At 37.2% G+C, this 24,227-nt stretch overlaps 3 protein-coding genes and 1 pseudogene across 3 annotated transcripts; 3 read left to right on the top strand and 1 right to left on the bottom strand.

Moving 5' to 3' along the window:
• Positions 1 to 161: 161 nt before the first annotated feature.
• LOC100499640 (FERONIA receptor-like kinase) lies at positions 162 to 2,381 on the top strand. The gene is made up of 2 exons (NM_001250659.1): positions 162 to 1,386; positions 1,480 to 2,381. Exons 1-2 carry the CDS (start codon positions 162 to 164, stop codon positions 2,379 to 2,381), a joined length of 2,127 nt encoding a protein of 708 aa, NP_001237588.1.
• A 659-nt stretch (positions 2,382 to 3,040) lies between these two features.
• LOC112998719 (PI-PLC X domain-containing protein At5g67130-like) overlaps positions 3,041 to 24,227 on the bottom strand; it is a 34,271-nt pseudogene continuing 13,084 nt past the window's right edge.
• On the top strand, positions 11,403 to 14,349 carry LOC100305387 (FERONIA receptor-like kinase). The gene has a single exon (NM_001251502.2). It carries the CDS (start codon positions 11,467 to 11,469, stop codon positions 13,999 to 14,001), a length of 2,535 nt encoding a protein of 844 aa, NP_001238431.1. The 5' UTR covers positions 11,403 to 11,466; the 3' UTR covers positions 14,002 to 14,349.
• LOC106795448 (receptor-like protein kinase FERONIA) lies at positions 19,773 to 22,781 on the top strand. The gene has a single exon (XM_014765279.3). It carries the CDS (start codon positions 19,926 to 19,928, stop codon positions 22,287 to 22,289), a length of 2,364 nt encoding a protein of 787 aa, XP_014620765.1. The 5' UTR covers positions 19,773 to 19,925; the 3' UTR covers positions 22,290 to 22,781.

Genomic DNA, 24,227 nt, shown 5'->3' with positions numbered 1-24,227 from the left:
TAAAAGGTTTCAACGCCTCTCTAAACGCTGACGCGGAAGCCACCAAAACCATCTTCAGGGAATATGTGGTCAACGTCAACGACGGTGAGACTCTCATCCTCAGCTTCACTCCCTCGCAACCAAACTCCTACGCTTTCATCAATGGAATCGAGGTGCTTTCCATGCCAAGTGATTTGTATTACACGTCAGCAACTGACTCAACAGGATTCAAGTTCTTGGGAAGTACCACGCTGTACAGCGTAGAAACCAGATTTGCGCTGCAGGCGGAGTATAGAATCAAAATGGGAGGGCAAGAAATATCACCACTAAACGACACCGGTTTGTTCAGGAAATGGGCCGGTGACGAAGAAGATTATTTAATCAAACAAAATCCACAGAATAATGATCTTTCAAGCAACACGGATGGTAAGATGAACATAACCGTGAATCCTGATTACGTGGCACCCAAGGAACTCTACAGAACAGCGCGTAACATGGGCACAAACGCCACTCTGAACAAAATCAGCAACCTGACTTGGGAGTTCCCGGTTGATTCTGGCTTCACTTACGTTCTCAGGCTCCACTTTTGCGAGCTTGACCCCAATATTAATAAAGATGGTGACAGGGTGTTCTTCATTTACATAGCGAGCCAGTTGGCTGAGAACCACGCTGATGTTATGCAATGGAGCCACAATCAGAAAGGTCTCGCTGTGCAGAGAAACTATGCCGTTTTAATTCCGAAGGACAATACTCAGAAAAAGGTTAATCTCTCGCTTCGGATGGATCCTTATGCAACTAATGATAAAACGACATACAGCGACGCGTTCTTGAACGGTCTCGAGATCTTCAAAATCAGTGAGGCTGGGTCAAACAACCTTGCCGGACCTAACCCGGACCCGGTTCAGACTCCACACAACAACATACCCGCCCCAAAGGGAAACCGCAGCAGCAAAAGCGGAACGTCGATAATCGGCATCGTGGCAGGTGTGGTATCCGGCGTCGTTTTGATCTCACTCATCATCCTTTTCCTCATCGTCTTCTTCCGACGCAAGACAATCACTACGCCCAAGGACTACAACAAGTCCAAGTCCTCCGCGACCTCCAAGTGGGGCCCACTCTCCTTCACAACGACCAAGTCAACCACCACCACGAAGTCCTCCCTCCCCTCCGATCTATGCCGCCACTTCTCCCTCCCGGAGATCAAGTCCGCCACCAACAACTTCGACGACGTCTTCATCGTCGGCGTCGGCGGATTCGGCCACGTGTACAAAGGCTACATCGACAACGGCTCCACCCCCGTCGCCATCAAGCGCCTCAAGCCGGGTTCACAGCAAGGCGCGCACGAGTTCATGAACGAGATCGAGATGCTATCGCAGCTCCGCCACCTCCACCTCGTATCTCTCATAGGTTTTTGTTTTTGTCTATGAATGTTAATTTGTTCGTTAGAAATATCCGTTTTTTTTTTTTTTTACCGTAACCTCCACCTCGTGTTCTTCGTAGGTTATTGCAACGAGAACAACGAGATGATCCTCGTCTACGACTTCATGGCGCGTGGAACGCTACGCGATCATCTATACAACACCGACAACCCCCCTTTGACGTGGAAGCAGCGCTTGCAGATCTGCATCGGCGCCGCGCGTGGACTGCATTACCTCCACACCGGCGCGAAGCACACGATCATCCACCGCGACGTGAAAACTACCAACATTTTGTTGGATGATAAGTGGGTGGCCAAGGTTTCGGACTTCGGGCTTTCGAGAATCGGGCCCACGGGCAACGCCAAGGCCCACGTCAGCACCGTTGTGAAAGGCAGCATTGGGTATTTGGACCCGGAGTATTATAAACGACAGCGTTTAACTGAGAAATCTGACGTGTATTCCTTTGGAGTGGTGCTGTTTGAGTTACTCTGCGCTCGTCCGCCTCTGATCAGAACTGCGGAGAAGAAACAGGTGTCGCTTGCTGATTGGGCGAGGCACTGCTGCCAAAATGGGACCATAGGCCAGATTGTGGACCCCACTTTAAAGGGGAGGATGGCGCCAGAGTGTTTGAGGAAATTCTGCGAGGTTGCGGTGAGTTGTTTGTTGGACGACGGAACGCTGAGGCCGTCGATGAACGACGTCGTTTGGATGCTGGAGTTTGCGTTGCAGTTGCAGGAGAGTGCTGAGCAGCGTGAAAATACTAATATTGTTGATAATGAAATTAATGAGAGAAGAGAGGAGGAGGCTAGTGATGATTTGTTTAGTACTGGAACCAGTGTGGGCCAGGTTTCGGATTTTAACAAGAGTAGCGGTGTGGTGAGTGTGAGTACTGATAGCGAAGAGCTTAGTAGTAGCTACAAAGAGAGTGATAAGTTGATGTCTGGGACTGTTTTCTCTGAGATTGTGGATCCAAAGCCACGTTGAGAGAATCAAATTGATCTCAAGAATGAAGACCTAATACTACTAGGGCTAGCTTGAGGCTCGCAAGTTATGTGTTTAGTTTCATAATATATAGTTGTAATATTACAATGTCTGTGTACAGAAATCAAGTTGCTTCTATCTCTTGGGAATCTAGACAAGTGCAAAGGTTAATTGGTTGGTAAGTCATAAATTTCAATCATTTTTGTAACCAGCCTATGTGTTACGTGTTCAATCATTATTATAACATTTTTTTTGTCCAATAACTTCTATTTATCATAGCTTTCTTGCAAAACATGACTCGATAATATTTGCATGTAGTGGCATGATTGTTATCATAATATAGTTTCTTATACTCTGTTTTTGTTACTTATCATACTTTGGTAGCCGGTGCTTTTTTTCTTTTTTGGGATGACATTTTTCTTATACAATTTTCGCTTACATGTTTAAACGTGTTTTAGTAACTGTAGCTAATATATAGCTAACGAGTTTGTAGTTGTGAAATGTGAATCAAACATAAGTAACACTGGCTGCATAACATAGTATTTGTATGATTATATTGGAATCAGGAAGCATGGAATAAAGGCAAGCAATTGCAGTTAAAAAGCCTCAAACAGTTCCAGAAGCTTGTTGCTATGCTTTCTGCGCTTAGCAAGCTTGTGATGTAGATCCAGGCTGAAAATGGAAATATCAAAATTTAATTATTGGGCAGTTATATACTAACTTGGTGTTTTTAGAAAGGAAGAGTGAATATTTCTTTACCTCACATGCATGGACAATTGGACATCATTACAACCGCACAAGAGCTTCTCATTGAGAGTGCCCACGGCTTGAAGACTGAAATGATCCTCCTCCTTCACTCCTATGCACAACAATCCCCAAATGAATGAGTCCGAAGTTTATGCTTTAGCAACAAAAGTTAGAGGCATAAAAGAAATATATGCCTAAGTCCTGCCTTGTAATAATCAACAGCAACGTAATTGGCCCCGTGACAGGTCTGTAGCATGTCAATAAGACCACCAGAATTATTTACAAATGTTATCGGCTTAAGTGGAGCAGATAGAAGATAGTGTACCACCGATAAGAACTTGTTCTTGTCATCAAGAGGAGAAGATTCTGCTCAATGTGGACATCTTAAGCTTCTTGCTTCCCTTCCTCCATCCCCATCTGCAAAATTTAAGTTCAGCAAAAGTAAAATTCACAAAGGAAGGAAGAATAAACATATACCATAACTCAACTATATGTGAGTGTTTCTCTTTTAAATTAACTAATTAGTGTTACGTAAGTTTTTCAGTTCCCCATTTTTCGTTTGAGAGGAGACATTCAAATGTCAAAACCCCCATTGCTTCAGTTAAAGAATTAAAGAGCTTTAATGGTTGGTGTTTTCTTAAACTGATTTTCTATTGTAATTTTAATATTTATTTCAAAACATTTTTTAAAAGATTAATTACAAATAAAGGCAATACACACACAAAGAGCAAGAGAGAGAACTTGTGAATTAAATTTTTTAGCCCAAATCGCTTCAACTATTGAACAAGGTGAACAATAAACAGCACAAAGTGCAAGAAATAACCTTAACAAATGGCTCCTCAATTGATTTCCTTTTTCCAGGCAGCATTCAACCGTCAAGGATTTTGTGATTCAGACAAAATGATGGCGTTCAAGTTTATATATATTTAAAAAATAGAGGCAATTCAGTTTTAATGAATCATTCACCAAAATAAAGTATTAAATAGAAGGGAGTTTAGGAATGAGAAGAAATTTCAGTATCACCATTTACACAGTATTAAAGCCAAACCATTCAACAAATTTCCATATGAAGGGAGTTTAGGAATGAGAATAAATTACAGTATTAAAGCCAAAGAGTAGATGCTCCAACAAATTCGAACCTGAACAATTTCCATATGAAGAAGGCCCAAAATAAAAATACCATAAGCAATATGAAATGCATCACCCTGCTAATTAAACCATTCAGAAGTACTACTTTACCTCACCAGCATACAATTACTATTATTATTGTTGAAGCGAGGTTCCTATCTTTTTTCCATCAATATTTTTTTTTGCCTATAAAAAAAAAGAGGACCACCTTGTAGACGCACTTGGAGAGCACCATATAACAGAGAAGGTCCTGCAAATCGGAGACGGATTCCGCCTTGAGGGCGCGACAGATGTTCCGGAGGCACTGGTACTCTTCTTGGATCCGCTTCTTGTGCTCGCGGTGCGAAGCCCACGACCACTTCATCTGAGGTGACACCCTCTACCCTTACAATTATAACTAACTAATTAAATAAATCATACAAAATTTAATTAAAAGATTATAAACACATAATAATAAAAGAAGGAAAAAAAATACAAAATTAATTAATAATTTTTCTTTTTAAACACATTTAATTTAAATCAATTCAAAAGGATAAAGGTTCACATCCACTTAGTGAAAACATAATAGAATTTATTTTTTTAATAAAAGGTAAGAATATCCCGACTCAAAACAAGGTCGTTCACTCTAAATAAATAATAGAAAGAAACTAAAGCAGAAAAGTATAACGCAATTATATCATTCAGTCAATCATAACATGTGAAAATCATAATATGCGAAGTAAAATCCTATGCCCCAATGTCACACTTATCAGAGCATATCCCTATCATAGACTAAGTCTCTCCATCTCTAGCATGTGACTCATCATATGAAGCCTCACCTGAAACAAAGTGGCAATCAGCCCAAACACAAACACACACCGGGAGTGAGTTATCACATTTGTATATAATAAAACATTAGAGCATGTAAAACATATAATACTTAAAGCTGAATGTATATAAATAACATTACTACACAAAATCGCACACATTATTCACACCCATTCAAGTTTATACCCTCCATAAAATAACATCAACCACAATTGTTAACTCAATGAAATTCAAACACAAGCGTTATGCAACAATTATACTAAGACTCAAGCTTATATGCAATGTGGTACCATGTCAGTGAAAAACAACACTGGAGCGCTTAGGAGTACATGACAAAGCACACCACACAATGGGTATACTCGGTCACTCTCACTAAGTAACATCATAAGGTGACCAGTCAGGGTTACTCTGTTTTGCGAGAATGCCCCAACCACATGGGATCAACATGGGCTTAAAGGAGTACTCAAACCGAGTATCTTTACCCCCAAGGCCTAGATTCCGAAGAATCCGTTTGGGCCTCACCTTCTTGATTCAGGTCCAACCCCTAAAATATTTTCTTTTTTGCACGCAGACATTGTTTATGAGTTATATAATACCCACGACCTCACACTTATATTTCAAACATATTTAACACATTGCGCTATAGTTTAACCCTTCAGGATCCTAACTAGGAATCCTACAATTTTCTTTAACACTGCGCATAAAAGTTCTCTCAAGGTACACACTAGTCAGGTTACTGTATAACTCATAACTCACATGACAAGTAATATCACTACAAATATCAATCACACACTCATTCACAACCATGTTTCATGTCTACAGTTTAACATTTCACACTCTAACTAATTACAAAATATACTCAACAATTAAATAACAATGTATCATAATAATAATAACATACAATATTTAACTTCAAGGCTTATAAACAAGTAACTATAAAATACACGTAAAATATATATATATAAGTATATTATATTCAAAATATATAACAAAATATATATTAACGTAAACGTATTAAATATATTAATATAAAATAATCACAATAATATCAAATATATCATTAAGTAAATACAAATTATATATAACAAGAAAATATATATTCATATTGATTTCTATGAACAACATGTATACCTATATTTTAAATATATTTCAACTAAGTTGCCAACATCAAGAAAATGCCTAATTACAATGTGAATACAACTTTAGTTAATTTCTTTAAATGATTTTAGCCAATTCAATTATCCAACAATCCCTACACCTATGAATTTCATGACAAGAAATCACCCACGTGAAATAAAATATAAAGTTTATAAAAAAAACAGTATCAATATATATGTACACGTATACACTGCGGTGTAAAAAAAATAATTATCTGGACACAATATACATGAGCACAGGAACAAGATTGAAAGGCCAACATATCTGGTATAAATAAATCACCACCACACAATTTTTATGCTAATTATAAAGAATTCTAATTCCTAAGGTACACATCTAACACAGGAACACATCAATCCTACAATAAACTCGCAACAGAACACATCAATTCTACAACAAACTCGCAACAGAACACCAATTGGTTCATCAAACACACTCAATCCGCGATTAAACATGAAAACATAATTAAATTCATAAACACCCCAAAATAACCCAAAAATTGATCCTCTAGGGATCCCTACACATATTCATTCTAATCCCCAAGCGTGAGTAACTCATCCCTTACCTCGATGTAGTCGCTTAAATATTCTCTATTAGCAATGGTGGCGTCTCTGGTGCTCTCTAGAGCTCCTCCTCTGGTTGCTCTGTTAGGGTTCTTGTGCGTCAGAAAAAAAGAAAGGAACATAATGTGTTTTCCAAAAAGCTGCTCTAGGTTAACATTTGGCTTATATAGTGGAAATTTATGACCTAATAATTTTTATTTTATTTTTACTTATTTATTTATTTATTAATTTATTAATTTATTATTTTCTTATTTACTTATTAAAGTTACAGCTGTTACATCTGACACCTTCTCCTTCAGCCCCAGCAGCCACGCCCGTTGGTCCTTCATCCACAGCTCCACGCGGCTCTGTATGAACTCCATAACCAAGGTGAATATGAAAAAGTTGTTTTGCAAATGTGGACGCGTACATCTTCTCCACAACCTAGGGAAGGAGAATACATTGGGAATATGAGAGAGATTGGAAAGAGGAGGGGAGCAAACCGAGGAGTCACACGTTTAAATTTTAAATTACACAGATTTAAAGACGGTCTTTCCAAAATCGCTTTTGTTTTATATCAGTCAAAGACGGTTTCTTCAAAACTATTTTTGAAATATTGTCAATATTTACAAAAATAACACTGCCCCCAAACAAAGGCGGTTTTGTAATAACTGACCTTAAATGCACGTCGTTGAATGTGTTATTTTTAGTAGTGATCATTCATAACTAACTCACCATTTCAAAACCATAACTTCCATCAATAAGAAGTTCTAGATCGACAAACTTTGTCGCATCTATCAGGCCATTGATATCATTTGAACATTCCACAAACTGGACCCACCTTTGCTTCCCTGACATGTGAGACAAAAATCGCCATTAACCAAGTCCAAAGAAATAGTGAAATACACACATATATTGAATCACAAACCCGATAAGATGGAATTAGACCTTGTACATCAAGCAAATTATGTTTTGTGCAATGCTTAAGTGCTTAACCAAAGACTTTATCAACAGTGACTTCCCAACTAGAAATCATATCAAGATTAATAACTAATTGTGTTGTGTTGTGTTAAATTCGAGTAAAGGAAAAAAGAATAATAAGCACCTAAGGAGGACCCTACACGATGACGACATATGGAGCGAGCTCCTCGTAGGAGCGGCCAATGATGGGAACATGAAGGCGGCGTTGCTCTTTCTTGACGATGCATGATTGCAAGCTCTTGGCATTGTTGGCAAGCTCCTTCGTCAACGGGATTCTACTTCTACTTTTTGCTTCTTCTTAGTCTTTTTCTTTTTAGTTTTGGCTCCAATTTGACGAGTCCTATTAGCCTTATTGGATTAATCGACATCGTTGTCGGCCATTGAAAGGTGTTCCCTCAGCAAAGTCTTGCACTAGTGTAGTGTAGTGTAGGGTTTGGTGAGGTTTAGGGTTTATTAACTTCAAAACAATCATGCTGACATAGGTTGAATGGTGAATAAGTGAAAGGTTTCAATGAGACAAGCTAGGGCAAGAGAGAGTGAAAGACTGAAAATGCTCGAGGGAAAAATGAGAACTTGAGGGCGTGTAAAGTGTTTAAGAAATAGAAAATTGACAACATCGATTTCATAAAAATTGATGTTGATGGAACCCTTACAACAACAACTATAAGATATAATTAATGTTAAGGAAGATTAGTAACATCGATTTTAATATAATCGATGTTAATGATGACTAATTATTTACAAAAATGTCATCATGCATGATGTCATTGGAGGAGGACCTTCTCGACTTCAATGAGGCCAATCAGTTGGGTGTATTTGAAGGCTATGCTAGACACATCTGTCACTGTTGCGAGACTTGAAACATAGTGTCGCCAATGATTGGTTGCCGAATTCACCTCAAACCAAAGGGAGATTTGAATTTAGCACTAGGATTTGGGTGGTTTGAAAAGTAAGATTGAATGATTTGGAAAGAGGGAGGTGTTAGGGTTTGGGTAGGGGTGGGAGGGTTTTAGAATTGGGGCTTGGGCTATGATTAGGTTAGGTTTTTTTGAAGAATGTGCATTGATGAGTCTTTGGTAATTATATTGTTTATACTTATTAAATAAAAAAATAATTATTAAAGGTTTTTAACCATCAAAAAGAGTTAATTTAAATTTTTTTACAAAGATAATAAAAAGGACTAAAGTGAATAATTTTAAAATACTACAAGACTAAAATAAATCTTTTAAAAGTAAAGGATCAAATTAAAAAAAAAAAGGAATCAAAAAGATCATTGACCTATATTTATTGAATGAATTTCGAATTTTATAAGTGACACCTTGCCACCCTATAATCCAAGTCTAGTTTCGTCCTTGGTGAAGGAACATAATACTTGACTCTCTATTTTAAATATGGTGAAACTGAAATCCACTTTACGATTTTGGAAGTTCTACTTCACCTTTCCTTACTACGATTCTTTTGGTAGCCACACAATACGGTGAAAAGGGAAGGGAGGGGAGAGAAGAATGCGCAAGCATCTAAATTGGTCGTTTGGTATGTGTAAAATAGACTAGAAATATATATTTTAAAAAATAGTGGCTCCCACATTTTAGAAGTTCCACGCTGAAAGATAAGAAAAGGAGTGGAACATGCCAATGTTGCAAGACGTTACCCATCTTGTCCTCCTTGAGTCGCTGCTTGAATTAATTGAAATTATGAATTCTAGTGTGTTGATTGTGATCAAGAAAACTGATTATGCAGTAAGCATAACTATTTTTATTTTTATTTTTATTTTTTTGGTGTTCGCATCCATAACCGATTGTGCTTGAGCACAATTAATTTTTCATTTTTGCTTATATGAACATATATAATTGATTATGTTGTGTTTTGATAACATAATCGATCATACATGTAATCAAAGAATATTTTTACTAAAATTTATTTCTATTCTTTTTCTTTGCATTTTTTTTGTTGACTTTGGCTTGTTAACCTGAAAATCAGTACCAGAAAGTGATATTTGAATTAAATGAAACTTTAAAAATCAAAGGCCGAAGTAAGTTTCAAGGAAATTATTAAGTAAATATTGATAAAAAGAACCATTAAGTAAATTATTATTTGCCCATGAATAAACATAAACAGCTTTATTATTTAAATATAAATAATTATTTCTATTTTTTATTTATTTTTTGTCTTTTGGATGTACATGCATATAATACATTTTCTCTAAGACCATTACTAATTTGTAATGATTTTCTAAAATTCTTGGGAGGAGTGATAGAATGAATTTTTACCTGTCACTTGTATTCTCATTCCAGCACCATGGACACACCCAGGCTTATGATCACTACTATACATGGCAGCAAGTTGCAATGCTCTCTAGCCTTGCTCGTAAACTTGACGAAATTAATGCACTCTCCTTAATTAAATTCCTCTTATTCAACGGTTGTAAACATGAGGATGCATATTATATATGTGCCAAAAGAATAACAATTAGCATGTATATTGATCTGTTGGATGTTGCAAAAAAGACAGAAAACATTAATGAGGAAAGATGACACATTTGCCAATCATAAAGTGCTTTTCTTCTTTTTTGTTGTTGTTAATTTTTGTTGTTATGTTACTAATATAAAGTATTTATTGATTTCACTGATGATTAATTTGTCATAAAATTGGATTTTTAATCATATTTTTTTTCTATTAATCAGATTCATAATTTTACATAAAATAAAAAGACTGAATTCAATATCTTTCGAATTAATGTGCTGTTAATTTTTTCTTCTCTTTTTGATTGGTCCTAAATAAATTTGCTCTCAAATTACTTTTGTAAAATAATCTGTGACAATTTCGGACTAAAATATTATAGATGCAATGCGAGAGGAGATGACCTAATATCTAACAAAAACAAAAACAAAGAAAACAATAAATTAGACAATCTAGGGATTTTTTGGCATGAGTATGGAAGACTAAATGGGTCAAGCAGCTAGTCAGCGGGACCAAATCAAAGGCAATAAAAGAGATCCTTGTAAAAGTACAATAATCACACAAAAAAAAGTCTCGGACACTTTTTTTTTAGCGCGAGAATATCACCAGATTACTTCGAAATAAAATGCCAAAAAACTATTGATATACAAGATAAGATAAGGTTGTGGAAATTTGAAATATGTAGAAATCTACTTCCCTACCACCTGACAAAGAACTCACGAATTAATATGTACGTTCATAAAAGTCAACCATCAACTTCATATACTAACAAACACTCTGAACTTTAAATGATCTTTCACTAATAAACACTCTCAATGGGGCTTCGTAGCAACTAAGATCTAGCAATATTAACCGTGAGATTCTACAGTGTCACCTCCTTCCTACTCTCCTTTCTCTTTTTCTCCATACACCTTCTTAGCATCATCACCTTGTTTTCATTTTTCAACATTTTTTAAACAACAAGGGTACAAGATATTTCCAATCTTACCTTAATGTATCGTGTCTCATTTTTATATCACGGTCTTCATTTCATAGTTTGAACAAGTCAAAAAACAGATAACAGGAAGAAAGGTCCTTGTTTGGCCACTTGAGTCATCGCAGTCGTCTTCCACTGGCAATTAACAAACTTTCTCTGAACTTTCCTCTCAGTCTCTCTCCCGTGCTTTCTTTCCTAGCAACTACTCCAGGATAACCTATGACCATGATAAATAATAAGTCTTCACACTTTCACTGACAATTAGAGTTGTAGTTTTTCACCATAAGCCATGAGGCTCCTTAGCATCATCACCACCTCCTTAACACTATTCTTCCTTCTTCTCTTTCTCTCCATACACCTACAAGCGTACACCCCAGAAGACAACTTCACCATCAGTTGTGGCACCACCGGGATAGTCTTCGACGGCCAAAGGACATGGACGGGGGACGAAGACACAAAGTACTTATCTGGTGGTCAAGGCAGCACCGTTTTAACCCAAGCAGCAACACAAGATCCTTCTGTCAATCAAGTTCCCTACACCACAGCACGGTTATCCCCTTCTCAGTTCAATTACTCCTTCCCCGTTTCTGCGGGCCCCAAATTCGTTCGCCTCTTCTTCTACCCGGCTGATTACCCTTCCTTTCCCCGCACTCATGCCTCTTTCTCCGTTCAATCTAACGGATTCACCTTCTTAAAAGGTTTCAACGCCTCTCTAAATGCTGACGCGGAAGCCACCAAAACCATCTTCAGGGAATATGTGGTCAACGTCAACGATGGTGAGATTCTCATCCTCAGTTTCTCTCCCTCGCAACCAAACTCCTACGCTTTCATCAATGGAATCGAGGTACTTCCAATGCCAAGTGATTTGTATTACACGTCAGCAACTAACTCAACAGGATTCATGTTCTTGGGAAGTACCACGCTATACAGCGTAGAAACCAGATTTGCGCTGCAGGCAGAGTATAGAATCAAAATGGGAGGGCAAGAAATATCACCACTAAACGACACCGGTTTGTTCAGGAAATGGGCCGGTGACGAAAAAGATTATTTAATCAAACAAAATCCAGAGAATAATGATCTTCCAGCTGACACGGATGGTAAGATGAACATAACCGTGAATCCTGATTACGTGGCACCCAAGGAACTCTACAGAACAGCGCGTAACATGGGCACAAACGCCACTCTGAACAAAATCAGCAACCTGACTTGGGAGTTCCCGGTTGATTCTGGCTTCACTTACGTTCTCAGGCTCCACTTTTGCGAGCTTGACCCCAATATTAATAAAGATGGTGACAGGGTGTTCTTCATTTACATAGCGAGCCAGTTGGCTGAGAACCACGCTGATGTTATGCAATGGAGCCACAATCAGAAAGGTCTCGCACTGCAGAGAAACTATGCCGTTTTAATTCCGATCGATAATACTCAGAAAAAAGTTAATCTCTCGCTTCAGATGCATCCTTATGCAACTAATGATAAAACGACATACAGCGACGCGTTCTTGAACGGTCTCGAGATCTTCAAAATCAGTGAGGCTGGGTCAAACAACCTTGCCGGACCTAACCCGGACCCGGTTCAGACTCCACACAACAACATACCCGCCCCAAAGGGAGACCGCAGCAGCAAAACCGCAGCAGCAACATACCCGGTTCAGAGTCCACACAACAACATACCAGTCCTAACAGGAAAGATCAGCAGCGAGAGCAGAGGGACAATAATTGGCGTGGTCGTGGGGGTGGTATCCGGCGTCGTTTTGATCTTGCTCGTCGTTTTCTTCGTCTTTTTGTCTGCGACTTCCAGGTGTGCTGGACTCTTGTTCTCAATGACCAAGTCAACAAAGACGCATAATTCCTCCCTACCGTTGGATCTCTGCCGCCGCTTCTCCCTTCTGGAGATCTTAGATGCCACACAAAACTTCGACGACGTCCTCATTGTAGGTGTCGGGGGATTTGGCCAGGTGTACAAGGGCTACATCGATGACGGTTCCACCCCTGTCGCCATCAAGCGCCTTAAACCGGGTTCACAACAGGGGGCTCACGAGTTTCTGAATGAAATTGAGATGCTCTCACAACTCCGCCATCGCCACCTCGTCTCTCTCATTGGCTACTCCAACGATAATAAGGAAATGATCCTGGTCTATGATTTCATGACACGTGGTAACCTCCGTGACCATCTCTACAACACCGATAACCCAACTCTACCGTGGAAGCAACGGTTGCAGATTTGCATCGGTGCCGCGCGTGGGCTGCATTATCTTCACACAGGCGCCAAGCACATGATCATCCACCGCGACGTTAAAACGACAAACATCTTATTGGATGATAAATGGGTGGCCAAGGTTTCAGACTTCGGGCTTTCCAGAATTGGGCCCACGGGCACGTCCAAGTCGCATGTCAGCACCAATGTGAAGGGAAGCTTTGGATATTTAGACCCAGAGTATTATAAACGTTACCGTTTGACAGAGAAGTCTGATGTGTACTCTTTTGGAGTAGTACTGTTTGAGATACTATGCGCTCGACCGCCTCTGATCCGTAATGCAGAGATGGAACAGGTGTCGCTTGCCAATTGGGCCAGGCGCTGTTATCAAAATGGGACCATGGCACAGATTGTGGACCCCTCGTTGAAGGGGACTATCGCGCCCGAGTGCTTCGAGAAGTTTTGTGAGATTGGGATGAGTTGTTTGTTAGAAGATGGGATGCACAGGCCGTCGATAAACGATATCGTTTGGCTGCTTGAGCTTGCGCTGCAGCTGCAAGAGGATGCGGAACAGCGTGAAAATGCTGATATTGTTACAGATGAAAGCAATGAAATAAAAAGAGGAAATTAGTGGCTGTATGTTTAGTATTGCAGAGCATAACTATTGTTGCAAGGATAGTGATTTGTGAGACTGCTTTCTGCGAAATTATTGACCCAAAGTTCTGGAAATGCAGGCAAAACAATTAAATTTGAAGGCAAGTTGCTTCCATCACTAGCAAATGAAGACAAGTGCAAGGTTACTTGGTAAATCTTAAATTTCAACATTTTTGTTTAACACCCCTATATGTTACGTGTTCAATTAATGTATCATTTTTCTGTCCAATGGCGATGATTTTGTTATAGTTTTCTTGCAAGACATAACTCAATAGTCTTTCCACGTTGTGACATTATTATTATTGCACAGTTTTTTTTTTCCCTTACGCTCTGTTGATGTTATGTATTATCAGACATTAGGAACTGCATACCATGCAGTTATATACTAATGAAACATTGATGGAAGAAAATAGTGACGTTAAGAATCCTAGTATGAAATACTTTGAGCTGCCGTGTTACTGTATTCTTGGTTAGTTATTGTAGAATTGGAGTTCAAGGTAGTCCAGTGCGAGATAGTTCTCTATCAATGGCATAATGGTTGCGTTGTCCAAAATGCATATTTTTTGAATTGTAGAGTTATTCTAACCAGAAAAAAAAAAGAAAAAAAGAAAAAGAAAACAAGGACAGATCAAAGTAAAGACTAAAGTTGGAGTTGAACCAATGCAAAAAGTGATACTAGTAAACACGTAGCGTATATCTGGGGGATAAACTGCCATATTATAGTATGTCTTCAACGATAAAGAATTATACCCAGCACAGAATGAGAACATAAGAAAGATTCTGTAGATGTTAAGAGTGTAGCCAATCCCAAAAGAAGCTTTCTAATTGGTAAGTCCATAGCAAAATCCTTTTCTGGAAGTTAGGAACCAACATGTGAGTGTTGAAGGAAATAAAACGAGAGGCAATGAAAAATGGAGCAAAGTGCAACAGTGCTAGAGATGTTTGGATAAAATGAAACTAGCCAAAGTAAGTTTCAACCAAACTATTAAGTATTATTTGCCCGTGACTAAACATAAGAGTTTTAGAAGGCAAATTGACCTAATGGGGTTAGTTTTACAAACTAATTTCTAGAGTGGGTCTCTTTTTAAAGTATTTTCAAAGGGGATATGTTTTTAACGTAAATAATCACGCATGGTGACAAAACATGCATCGGAAGGCGACACGTGGTGGAGATATCACCATTGCCACTTGCGAAATGGCACCCCGTATTTCGCCAATCAAACTGGCGATACAGATCAGGTTAGTGGTAGTTGCTGCAAGGTGCGGGTGGTAGGCGCGCAGGGTGCATTAGAGTTGCAGTACATTTTGCAAGGCTGACTGGCGAAACAGGCCATGTGGGTTTCGCCATTCACACTAGCGAAACAGGTCATGCTGGAGCTATTTTAACGTGTTTTTGTGGTGCATCTGCGTGTTCAAAATATTTTTGTGCCTTCCTTGTTTTGCTAAAGTTGATAGCGAAATCCTTCAAGTAGTGGTGGTGGGTAAAGACTTCTAGGGTAGGTATTTTTTGTGTTGATGTTATGTAAATTTTTTTTATTAGAGAGTAATATCATATATTTATTTTGTATTATTATTATTATGTATGATAGCTGAATACTCTTGATACTAATCATGCCAAATAATAAGCTTTTGACGTTTTCACTTGGTGCATGGTTCCCTTATATAAAACGCTCTCCCGAATGAATGAACACATTCATTTCTGCCTTCTTGGTGCTGGTGCTATTACGCTTGTGGTGGTGGCGAAAAGCTTGTGCTGTTACGTTGTGATGGTCACTCCAATCCAGTGATTTGGTTGTGTCAAATTCTGGTACCTTAGTTTATATTTTTTGTGTTCTGTTTATTCTATTGTTGATATTTAAATTATTTGTTGTAGGTTAATATTGTGTTAATTATTTGTGTCAAATAGCTTAGGTTAAATATTTATGTTAATATTCTTGTACCTTAGATTAATTATTTGTGTTAATATTCGGGTACCTTAGGTTAATTATTTGTGTCAAAATAGCTTCTAAGTTATTATTCAAATATATATATTGTGTTAATATTGTGTTAATTTTGTACATATATTGTTTAAATTTGTCTTTGCATATTAAGTTCTCTTATTCAAATATATATATTGTGTTATTTATTTAAATTTGTCTTTGCATGTATTTTAATTTATTTGTATAATATATTTAATTTAATTTTTGTTATTTATATAATATATTCTGTTACTCAAATATATAAATTAATATATATATATATATATATATATATTTTGTTATTTATTTAAATTTGTCTTTGCATCTATTTTTTTTTTTGTAAAATATATTTAAATTTTATTATTTGTATAATATATTTTGTTATTCAAATATATATAATAGGTTATTTGTATAATATATTCTTTACATATTAATTTTTGTTACATATTCTGTTAGATAATTTATTTTGTATATATATTTAATTCAGTTTTTTTAAATGTACTTAATTTTTTTGATATTATGTACAAATAATGTATAATTTTTTTGTCATCTTATTGTATTATATTTAATTTTGTAGTATAAATGACATCTTGTTCATCATCTTCGTCAAATATGCAAATTAAATCTGGTCGAGTTGATGGTGACGTGTTATGAATGCAAGATAAGTATGTTTTTCACAGCATATTTGGAATGGGGAAGTAGATGGAAAATTACAAATTAGACGAGTTGTCCCCACCAATCAAGGTCAAGAAAAAAAAAATACCAGAAAGAAATTATTTCTCTACTTCGGCAATCTAGTCTTTACTGGATTATGAAGATGAAATATTTAAAAATAAATGCGACATTAATTAATGCCTAGATAGCAAGATGGAGGCTGGAAACACATACTTTTCACATGAGATGCGGAGAGTGCACTATTATTACTATGCAAGATGTCTTTGTTTTATTAGGTCTCCGTGTGGACAGCAATCTACAATAATTAGAAAGGTTTACCCGTGCATGAATCCTAAGATTCATTGAATGTGTCTTATTTGTTGACAAAGCCAGTAACAAAGTTTCCCTAAGGTACCTGCAATTTTTACTACACATGGGGACCTGTTGTATTTGGTTATTTATATAGAGAGATGTGCAACGCGACCGATTATAAAACGACATAATATAAGAACATATTAATGTATTGGTTAAATAATAAATAATATGTTATATTTCACTGGAAATAAACAAGTGTTTTGTTATATGCAAAGTTTCTGTGGGAGTCTTACACAACAAATGTTATGTCATTGTTGTCTCCAATTTTTTTTAGTTGGAAGTGTAGCGTGATGCACACTGGTGCCACTAATTTGTTTCCAAGTTATTTAGTGGCACCAACTCGATAGAGTATTGAGACAATTTGGAATGCAACAACTAATTTTCGGGTGTCCGTCACAACCCTTGAATATACATGACATAAATCACTGAAAAGAGGGCCTATTGAGCTTTAACTCCAACTATATGGTCTAGTATAAGTGAAAAAACAAAGATGTTTGTTACCCTAAAAATGCAAACACAACTACATTGGTATTTTTTTTTATTTTTTGAATATTTAACTTCCAATTATCTTTGAAATCATCGTCATTAATTTGCTGACCCTAATAACTACATGCTGAAGTGAAGTTGTAGAGACATTAAGTAATTTCGTGCCTTATGTGGAGAAAATAACCATTTTATCCGGAGAGCAAGAGAGAATCATTAAGCCTATGTCACATGTTCCAGCAGCAACTGAGTCTGAATTCATCATATACCTACAAAAACAATATTATAAATAATTAATCATAACAATAATAACTTCAAAATAAAAAAATCTAATAACAAAAAATACCACACTGAAACTACAGATTAAAACTTTATTCTAACAAAAAAAATTACTTCAAATAAATAATTTACAAATGATGCCAGACAAATAGTTCTGAAAACTTAAACAACTTGAAGGCTTTCAACGCAGAATAAGTTTCAAAAATGAAGATAGAAATTTTAAAGGCCGAACAAGGCATCAACGAAGTTGCTATTATAAATAATTAATCATAACAATAATAATTTCAAAATAAAAAAAAATTAATTACAAAAAATACTACACTGAAACTTCAAATTAAAACTTTATTCTAACAAAAAAATAATTACTTCAAGGTAGAAAATGATTGCCAGAAACTTAAAAATCTTGAACGCTTTCAAGGTAGAAATTTTAAAGGCAGAATAAAGTATCAACAAAGTTACTATTATAAATAATTAGTCTTAACAATAATAACTTGAAAATAAACAAATCTAATTAAAAAAAATACTACAGTGAAACTTCAGATTAAAACTTCATCCTAACAAAAAAATAATTACTTCAAATAAAAATAATTGCCAGAAACTTAAAAATCTTGAACGCTTTCAAGCTAGAAAATTTAAAGGCAGAACAAAGCATCAACAAAGTTGTTATTATAAATAATTAATCTTAATAATAATAACTTCAAAATAAAAAAATCTAATTAAAAAAATACTACAGTGAAACTTCACATTAAAACTTCATTCTAACAAAAAAATAATTACTTCAAATAAAAATGATGTCAGAGACGAATTATTGAGAAACTTTAAAAACTTCAAGGCTCAAAAATTTTAAAGGTAGAAGAACAAAGCATCAACACGAAAGCTGCTATTTGAAGGGCTGCTCCATGGCGATATGCATGACACATGTTTCGCCAGCCATGGTTGCAAAACCCTTTGAAAGCGCAGACTACACTGCACCCTCTGCACCCCTACGCTTGTACTTGCTGTGTCGCCAATCAAAGGAGTGAAACCCCAACAGCTATTTCGCCAAAGCAACTGGTGAAACCCCAGTAGCTATTTCACCAAAGCAACTGGCGGAACTCGCCATGTGTCGTCCCCAGACGTGTATCGCCAGCATGCATGGTGATATATGTGCATGCGTACGTAAATAACATACAGATGTTTGGATAAAATGAAACTAGCCAAAGTTTCAACCAAACCATTAAGTATTATTTGCCCGTGACTAAACATAAGAGTTTTAGACTGTTTTTGTTATCGATAAATTAACCAATTTTATTTTAGATTTTTGATAAATTTTTTCTTTACTTGTTGAGTTTCTAATAAAATGATTTTATTTTATTTTGGGTCCTTAATATTTTGTTTTAATCATTCTAATATATTTATTTTTTTGTTTTAGTCCTTCAACTCAAGTAATCATACGATTGTTTACTAGTTGACTTGGTTTATATTTAGGGTGAAATCAAATTCAAACCAATTAAATTTAATGGATTTGATTTGGTACGAGTTTTAAAAATTTTAAATTTGAATCAAACTAATTCTATCAAAATCGGGCCACTTTAGTTCAAATAAATGATGAAAAAGATAAATAATTTTTTTCTGTAGTTTTTATCTCTAATAAAAAAAATTATTTTATACGAGTGCAAGATAAAAATATTTATTGTTCTTTAATAACTAATTATTTATTTACTTAATATTTAATTTAAAATTGCTAACCTCTCATCAAAACTTTATTTATTACAGAAGTGATTTATTGTACGTTAAAAAAGAAGCTAATGTTAAGCAAAAGAAGTACTCAATCATTTTAATAATGGATTAGTATTATTAAGCTTGAATTAAACTTGGTCTGAAAAAATACACCTAAATTATGCAACCATTGAAACACAAGTGATGTCAGCAACGTTAGCTTTTAATATCAGCTATCAGATGCATCGAAAGGTGTATAAGAATGTTGGATTGATCCAAACGCGTAAGGTACGAGTTTTTCCGCTTCACTCCGCAGTTGCCTTCCAGTTTCCCTAACAAATACTCTGAACCTTCCTCTCTCAGTTGCTTCCTAGCATCATCTACTAAAACTGCAACCTACCACTGATATATATAATAATAAGCCTTCGCAACTTCACTGACGACACCGCAAACCATGAGGTTCAACAGTATCACCTCCGTAACAACACTCTTCCTCTTTCTCAGCCTCTTTACACACCTCCATGCGTACACTCCCGTGGACAACTTTACCATAAGCTGCGGCACTACCGGAAAATCTTACGACGGGGAAAGGACATGGACGGGGGACACAGGTTCAACGTTCTTATCTCATCAAGACGGCACCGTTTCCGCTAATGCAACAACACAATCTCCTTCTACCAATCAAGTGCCCTACACCGCCGCACGCTTGTCCCGTTCCCGTTTCAGCTACTCCTTCCCAGTCTCCCCTGGCCCCAAATTCCTCCGCCTCTTCTTCTACCCTGCTGAGTACGCTTCCTTTCCTAGCTCCAATGCATCCTTCACCGATCAATCCAACCAATTCACCCTTCTCCACGTTTTCAATGCCTCTCTAAAAGCGGAAAACACTAAAACCATCTTCAGAGAATATGTCGTCAATGTGGACGGCGACAGTGAGAGGTTGAACCTCACCTTCACTCCGTCACAACCAAACTCCTACGCTTTCATCAACGGAATCGAGGTACTCTCCATGCCAAGCAATCTGTATTACACCTCAGCAAATGACAACGGTTTGAAGCTCGTGGGAACTGACACACTGTTCCCCATAAGAACCAACACTGCACTGGAGACAGAGTATAGAATCAAAGTGGGAGGGCAAGGAATCTCGCCACGAAACGACACTGGTTTGTTCAGGAACTGGGCTGGTCAAGATGAAGATTATTTAATTAAACAAAAAAATCCACAGAATAGTGCTATAACAGGAAACACCAATGGTAAGATGAACATAACGGTAAATCCAGATTATGTGGCACCCAAGGAACTGTACAGAACAGCTCGTGTCATGGGCACAAACACGTCTATGAACAAAAGCCTCAAGTTGACTTGGGAGTTCCCTGTTGACTCTGGCTTCCACTACATGATCAGGTTCCACTTTTGCCAACTTGACCCCAATATTACTAACATCGGTGACAGGGTGTTCTCACTTTACATAGGGAGCGAGTTTCTTGATGTTATGAGATGGAGCCAAAAACAGAAAGGTGTCGCTGTGTACAAAGACTACGCCATTTTAATCCCCAAGAGTGATACTCAGAAACAGGTTAATCTCTCGCTCCAAATGATGAATCCTTATGAAAGTGCCAAGGATAAAGAAAACAATGACCCGTTTCTGAATGGTCTGGAGATCTTCAAAATCAGCGAGTTTAACAACCTTGCTGGACCTAACCTGCAGAACAACAACATGCTCGTCCAAGAAGGAAAGAACAGCAGCAGAACACTTAAAATTGTTGTAGCAGGGGTGGTATCTGGCGTTGTTGTTTTCTTCATCTTTTTGTGGGGGAGTTGCAAGTTCGGTCCTCTCTTGCCCTCGCAGGATGACGACATGCTGAATTACAGCCAGAGGTGGCCGTTCAATCTCCTCTGCCAGCGCTTTTCCCTCATGGATATCAAAGCCGCCACCAACAACTTCAATAACGAATCCCTCGTCGGTGTTGGAGGATTCGGCCACGTGTACATGGGCTACATTGACGGCATTTCCATCCCGGTGGCTATCAAGCGTCTCAAGCCGGGTTCGAAGCAGGGGTCCGAAGAGTTCCTGACCGAGATCAAGATGCTCTCGCAGATCCGCCACCGCCATCTCGTTCCTCTCATCGGCTACTGCAACAACAACAAGGAGATGATCTTGGTCTATGATTTCATGACACGTGGCAATCTCCGTGACCATCTCTACAACACCGACAAATCCCCTTTATCGTGGAAGCAACGTTTGCAGATTTGTATTGGCGCCGCCCATGGGTTGTATTATCTTCACAAATGTGCCGGGAAATACATGATCATCCATGGTGATGTGAAAACCACCAACATCTTGTTGGATGATGACTGGGTGGCCAAGGTTTCGGACTTTGGGCTTTCCAGATTTGGGCCCACGGACTCATCCCATGCCTATGGCAGCACCACCGCTGTAAGAGGCAGCTTTGGGTATATAGACCCAGAGTATTATAAGCGGCATCATTTGACGGACAAGTCTGACGTGTACGCTTTCGGGGTAGTGTTGTTTGAGGTACTGTGCGCTCGTCCGCCTCTTATACGCAATGAAGATCCCAAACAGGAGTCGCTTGCTAAGTGGGTTAGGTACTGTTACCAAAGTGGGACCATGGACCAGATTGTGGACCCCACGTTGAAGGGGAGGATCGCGCCTGAATGCTTCCGGAGGTTTTGCCATATTGGGGTGAGTTGTTTGTCAGAGGTTGGGACGCAGAGGCCGTCGATGAAAGATGTTGTTTTCATGTTGGAGTCTACTCTGCAGGTGCAAGAGAGCGCGGAGAATGTAAAAAGAGGAAATTAGTGAAAATATCAATATGTCTAGTAGTGAGTTGAGTATGACTACTACTAGTGGAGAGCATAGTGGGGTTTTATAAGGAACCCAAAGCCTCTTTGAGCAAATCGAGTTAACACAACGCTGGCAAAACAATTAGCTATACATGCTAAATTTTTTTGTCTATTTTCAAAATCGTTAGATTAGAATGCCTGTGTACAGGAATCAACTTGCTTCTATCTCTTGTGAAAGAAGACAAGTGCAAGGTTGTGTTTGTAAGTCATAAATTTCAACTCTTCTTTTGTTAGCCTGTATGATATGTGTTGATTTATTTATAACATTTCCCCTTCCAATGTGATCAATAAATTTTCCAATAACACAACTCAATAAATTTTCCATTTGATCACACACTATTAGTCTATTATATAGTTTCTTATGCTCTGTCATTGTTGCTTATCAGAGACAGGATTTCAACAACAAATACATAATTTGGGGCAGCTAACCATGCAGCTCCATTCTTAATTGCTGAAAAAATTCCAATAATTCTATTCAAAGTCATGTTGCACACAATTTGGATGTAATCTGACATAAAAGTATGTTAATCTTGAAATTTCCTACAATTTTCACTTACACGTTTAAACATATTCTGGTCTACAATTTTCACTAATTGCACCGTGAAAACCACCAACATCTTGTGGGATGACAAGTGGGTGGCCAATGTTTCAGACTTTGGGCTATCCAGGATTGGGCCCACAGGCAAATACAAGACCCATGTTAGCACCGATGTGAAGGGCAGCTTTTGGTATTTAGACCCTGATTATTGTATACGGAACACGTTAACAGAGAAGTCTGACATGTACTCTTTCGAGGTAGTGTTGTTTGAAATACTTTGCGCTCGGCCACCTCTGATCCACAACGCGTGGAGATGCAACATGTGTCGCTTGCTAACTGGGGCCAAGCACAATTACCTAAGTGGAACCATGTCACAGATTGTAGACCCAACATTGAAGGGGAGGATCATACCTGAGTGCTTAAAGAAGTTTTGCAAGACTGGGGTGAGTTGTTAGAAGATAGGAAGCAGAGACCTTCGATAAGGGACGTCGTATGAATAGAGTTTGCACTACAACTACAAACGCGGAAATGCTGCTATCTTTCACCGAGTGAATTGGTAAGTCATAAATTTCAATATTTTTGTTTCTGTTATCACTTATTAGAATAAATTTTACGTGTTCAATTATTGAACCATTTTTTGTCCTATGACTTCCTAATAATTTTCTTGCAAAACACAACTCAATATTTTTTCCAAGTAACATCATTATTATTCTATTATTGTACAGTTTTTTTATCCTCTGCTATTGTTATTTATCAGACATTGGAAGTTGGTGCTATTTTGTTATGGATGACATTCTCTTTGTCACACAGCTATAAAGTATTTCAGCAACAAATACATAATTTGGAACTGCATATACCATGCACCTCAACAACTCCATTTTTAATTGCTGAAAAATCCCAATAATTTTATGGGGAGTAACATGTAGCTAATTTGGTGGGTTTTTTTCTCCATATACACCACCTCCCTCTAATTATTTCTCAATCTACACTACTTTTATATTCAATTCCCAAAATACATTGCTTTTTTTTTTTAAGTTAAGAAGTCTAGTTGTCCCAACCCGACTTCCCGACTGGTATTTCTTTAAAATATAAATTTAAATAATGAAAATATTTTTTGTTTAATAATTTATTAATAATCTTAAAATAAATAAAAACGGTAAAGTGATTAAAAAAATAGATTGATTAAAAATATAGTGAATATATAATTAGCACATCTCAATTATATTATATGAAAAAATTAAAACATACAAATAACAAAAAATACTAACAATTAGAGAGACAAATATAATAAATGGAACACAATAAAACAAAAATAACAGAACGTATTAAAAATAACAATTAAAACATAAAAATGAC

The sequence above is a fragment of the Glycine max genome, chromosome 13 (assembly GCF_000004515.6).
Source record: "Glycine max cultivar Williams 82 chromosome 13, Glycine_max_v4.0, whole genome shotgun sequence".
Taxonomy (NCBI): Eukaryota; Viridiplantae; Streptophyta; class Magnoliopsida; order Fabales; family Fabaceae; genus Glycine; species Glycine max.
The sequence above is the reverse complement of the archived record's forward strand: the minus strand, read 5'-3'. Positions and strand labels throughout refer to the sequence as shown.